Source organism: Montipora foliosa, chromosome 11 (assembly GCF_036669935.1).
Source record: "Montipora foliosa isolate CH-2021 chromosome 11, ASM3666993v2, whole genome shotgun sequence".
Taxonomy (NCBI): Eukaryota; Metazoa; Cnidaria; class Anthozoa; order Scleractinia; family Acroporidae; genus Montipora; species Montipora foliosa.
Window position 1 is genome coordinate 6,984,117 of NC_090879.1, and position 5,000 is coordinate 6,989,116.

Below are 5,000 nucleotides of genomic sequence, written 5' to 3' on the forward strand. Positions count from 1 at the left end.
ACCTTACGCTTCCATTTAAAAGCTCTTGATGAACTTTAGCTGCACTCTCTTTCAACAGGTAGCACACAAGCCACTGATAAGCTCCTATTAGAACTAAAATAAAAAAAAAGAACATTTTCTCCTTTAAACCACACTTCAAGGAGATATTAGTAAATTCAAGCTATCTGAAATCTAGGGCAAAAATAAACAACCATAAAAAGGAACAAATAAACAAAGAAATGGAGATGGGAATCAAATCACGCAGGACAGCATACCACAACCTTTACAAGCAGGAATAGAGCCTGCTGAATTGCCAACCCAAGTGAATGTGCTATATGAAAGGGTACCTGCCGAACGAAATAGCTCCTTGAGCAAGCCAGTGAACAGATCCATACTTACATTCAGGTTCCCTGCACTCCTGCTCTGTGTTTGCATGAAATCTTTTGGCCATGATTTGGTCGATGTTGTTAAGAAAATCAGCTGAGTGAAATGGGCAGGAAATATGAGAACCTGTTCAATTATTAAAAAGAAGCCATCACTTTACTCACAGTTACTGAGCCACATGCATCGAAATATAGGAAATTACAATAATTATGTTTATTTTCTACAAGGTAATAGTCCTCTTGACCTTACCAGGCAAATTTAATAGAAGTTTAACTGTTTGGGTCAAAGCTTACCATTCTCTTTGGTTTCCAGAAGAGACAGCAAGTAATTACTTGTTTGTCCCAGAAGCATGTTATTGTCACCTTCATAAGTACAGTTGGGATCATTGTCGTCTCTCAATTCGCCAAACCTGTTGACTATGAAAGAGAAATTTTAAAAAGTAAATAAATGTATTCTTAAGTTCACTTAGGCGCAGTGGCCTCATGGTTAGTGCGCTCGACTCCGGATCGAGTGGTCCGGGTTCGGGGCCTGGCCGGGGACATTTGTGTTGTGTTCTTGGGCAAGACACTTAACTCTCACGGTGCCTCTCTCCACCCAGGTGTATAAATGTGTACTGGCGTAATGCTGGGGGTAACCCTGCAATGGACTAGCATCCCATCCAGTGGGGAGTATAAATACTCCTAGTCGCTTCATGCTACAGAAACCGGAGATGAGCGCCGGCCTGATGGGCCTTCTGGCTCGTAAGCAGTGACTTTACTTTACTAAGTTCACTTAACATTAGCTGCTCTATTTTTCAAACAAGTCAAACCGCTGACAGGTTGGCTCAGTGGGTTGAGCATTGTCCAGACTACTGTGCAGGATGAAACTCTGGCCGCACCAACACTCAGGGCTTTTAAATAAATGAGAAGAAAGTGCTGCCTTTTTTAATGACATCTGCAAATGGTTAGTCTTCTCGCAGGATAAGGATGAAAAACCGTAGGCCCTGTCTTACACCCCTCCAATGTTCATAACCATGTGCGATGTAGGAGAACCCACACACTATTTGCAATAGGATTTACTTAGGGCGCAGCGTTCCTGGTGTTGTGGTATATCATGGTTGGGAGGGTAAATGCTTGTAGATAGTACAGCTACACCAGGCTACTCTAAAATCCGAGGGTAAGAGAAAGATATATATGAAGTGCAAGCTGACGTTTGTGATGTTCATGTATGTAATTTGTTTTGCTTCGCAAAGAGATGGAAACAAATTTTCAGAGGGAAGACTTAATTTACATGTGGAAGTCCATGGTTAAAAGAATAGGCCTTAGTAAAATCAGAAAAGCGCTATTACAAAAACATGAAAAAATAATGTTACCCTTTGAGATTCCCTCCTGCAGATAGTGAGACATGGAGACATGCCGGCTGATTTTACTTGTCAAATTGGGGACCGCTTTTGGAGTGAATGGCCTAACGACATTAAGGCCCACTCAAAAACTATGTTCTCTTTATTTTAAAGGAAACAGAACTTTGTAAAAACCACAAAATGGTCAGCTCAGTAGATAGTGCACCTGACTACCACATGAAATATTGTTAATTCCTCTCCAGCTGCAGCTGCAGGTAAGGTCATTAAATAACTGAGGAGAATTTGCACCCTTTGTAATTAGGTACATCTGCAAATGGTTAAAGTTTCAAGTCTTCTCCTTTTCTCAAAGCCTGCATGCGGACATTTCCTTTTTCCTTTGTTGAACGTGTCCCTTTCCTGCATGCAAAAAAGGAAATATCACATCTACCAATGGTTTTATCGTCTCCTCAGATAACAACTATAAACCATAGGCCACGTCTCAGAACCCTTGTTCACTCTGTTACGGAGTTCCTGGTGTTATGGTTTGGCTTAAGATGGAAATACCTCATAGTGTCCCTGTGGCACTCTTGTATTTCATCTTGACCTCTGTGCAAATATTAGTTTTAAATTAAAGGAAAAAAAAAGCAAGGGAAAAGTAGTAACTATTACTTGCAAGATAGCCATGACCACCACAAGCCTCTCTACATTCCTGTATAGCAGTTTGTGCAATCCATCCCGCAAGTGGTTTGCTGGCTGATGACAAAGCATGGATCTCTTTGCCCAGTGCAGCCTGAAATGAAAAAAAAACAAAAAAAAGCAGAAAAAAAAAACCAGAACATTTTAACCCAGCTGTGGTGGGCACCTTTGAGGATTAGGACTAATTAGTAGTAATGCAACGTTTTTGTTAAGGAACTAATATCCTAGTGTACCACATTTGAAACTTGCAGGTTACAGTGTCTGGACAAAATGTGGAAGTACATCTTCAAGTGATATGATTTACACAATGTATCATGGGAAACTAGTTGCTTGGTGATGGGTGAAGTGACAACTGAAAAATAATGATGATAATGATAATAATAATAATAATAATAATAATAATAATAATAATAATAATAATAATAATAATAATAATGAAATACGCGCCACTCAGATGGGAGCTGAAGCAGAAGTACCCCGGGTACGAGATTTCACAGTACAACATCATTGTGGACGTACTTGGGGGCTGGTCGACAGACGTGGAGGTAGCGGTGAAGGAGTTAGTTGGGAGGCGTCACAGAGACGTCCTCAAGAAGATGCAAAGGGCATGCCTATCCGCCACACTGAACATTGCACGTACTTTTAAGGTTGCGATACACTAGACATTATCTTACCCGTGCTTTGGTTTGTCTCCTGCTCTAGAACTTTGAACATTTAGCATATTTTAGCATATTTTGGCATAAATTGTTTTAGTTTATTATATATATATATACATATACATATTTTAACCTTACTTTTTAATTGTACACTACCTTTTAACTCTAGTTTCACTAGCCGGAGCACAGGCCACGCCTTGGCGCCCTGTGTTCCTTTTAACTGTATAGCATACAGATAGTTTTTACTGCTGCATAATAATAATAATATAATTTTACTTTCACATGATAATGTTTCAAAGCTGAATAGCTTGTGGGGTTGTGCACAAATGAAATGAAATCAATTTCATACATATCAAATCATATTGGATTTTGAGGAGAGGGAAAAACCAGAGCACCTGGAGAAAAACCTCTTGTAGAGAACCAACACCTTCGACCCAAATATGACACCACAGATCTGGGAATCGAACCTGGGCCAAATTGGTGGGAGGCGAGTGCTGTCACCACTGCGCCATCCCATTCAGTTGTCCTTTTGCCTGTCACCACGCAAGTGGTTTCCCATGCTTCCCACAGGTGCATTACCGGAAGCATTGAGGAAGAGGAAGCTTGTGAAGTTTCTGTTTATGTTGTGCCTTAAGCCCTTGAGCAAGCCACAACATGGCAACAAGGCAAGACACCATTTATTAAAAAAAAATCTTCCTGACTTACACTTCATACTTACTTGACTTTCACTTGTTTCTCCAAACATCAAGCCAACTTGGAATTCCACATAGAGCATAAAGAAAATCCTTGAAAAGTATTTCAGAGCATATGTTGCTGCAAGCTTGGGGATAAGTCGCCATTGCTGAAATGAAACATTTAATGTCGGTTGCAGATAAAAATGTCACATGGTGGCGGAGGTGGTACAAATTGTGATTCTACTCTTGTTTGGGATGAAGTAATATCAAGGGCACAAGTTCAAATCAAAACGTAATAACAGGAGCTGCAAGATAAGATTGTACTTAATAACAGCAAATTAAAGAAGAGATTTTCTGGGCAAAGCTGCAGTTAAGGAAGAGGGTTAAATATGCAGCTTCAAAGAGGCTAGCCTGATTCTCAGATGGTCCAGGTCGTTCATGTAACACACTCTACTCCCTTCCCCATCAGGAAAGAAAGTAGAGTGCGTGGCAAGAGCGACCTGGACCCTCTGAGAATCAGGCTGCAAAGAAGCCTGCAATTTAGGACTTGACAGGTACTTGAATCCATGACTGTGTGATTGCCAAGAACACGGCTCTAAGGATGAGTTAGCAAGCCATCTGGGAGCTGCACAATGACTCTCAGGAAAACAAACCTAACTGTTTCCCTCGGGACCATACATTAACCCATTGACTCCTGGGGGTTCCCCATTGAGGAGTAAAATTGGCTGGTGTTTGACAGTCTGGTCAGTTTAGCCCAGTTTACATGTAAGTGTAAATATAATTAAATCTACATTAAATTTTGAACGCTTGGAAACTTGGAAATTAAAGCCAAATTTTTTTGAATTGTTTTGTTTTGATTTTACAAAACCAACAGAAGTTGAAATCAGTTTTCACATTGGTCATACGGTATGTGAGCTGATATGAACCAAGACTGAGTGAACCAATCAGAAAGCTAGAAATGCAATATCCAAGGTTGAAAACTTTAGGTATACAAACCTGCATCTGATATTCAAGCACTGGAATCTCTTCCTTCCCTGGTGGACCAAACTGTCTTCGCACAGCAGAGTACCTTATGCAGAGAATGCCAGAGATCAATGCAATGCTTTCTATTTGTGCTAAAGTCAATTAATTCTGTTTATGTGAAAAAAAAAAAAAATACAGGAAGAAAAAGAAAGGGCCCTAGCAAAATTAACACCCCACTTGTCACACTATTTAGAGTATATGTACAGAAAAATAAAAGAAAACATGTTGTAAACTGGAGAATTATTTTCTTAAACATAGCATTGTAAGTTG

General features: G+C 40.0%; 1 protein-coding gene across 1 annotated transcript in view; it reads right to left on the reverse strand.

The window, feature by feature from the left end:
* Positions 1 to 5,000, reverse strand: part of LOC137976452 (peroxisomal acyl-coenzyme A oxidase 3-like) — a 21,240-nt gene that overhangs the window by 9,937 nt on the left and 6,303 nt on the right. The window contains exons 6-11 of the mRNA XM_068823814.1: positions 4,704 to 4,776; positions 3,752 to 3,874; positions 2,351 to 2,471; positions 657 to 779; positions 379 to 489; positions 8 to 93 (exon numbers count right to left, since the gene is read on the reverse strand). Coding sequence (XP_068679915.1) covers positions 8 to 93; positions 379 to 489; positions 657 to 779; positions 2,351 to 2,471; positions 3,752 to 3,874; positions 4,704 to 4,776 — 637 coding nt within the window. The remainder of the gene's footprint in view (positions 1 to 7; positions 94 to 378; positions 490 to 656; positions 780 to 2,350; positions 2,472 to 3,751; positions 3,875 to 4,703; positions 4,777 to 5,000) is intronic.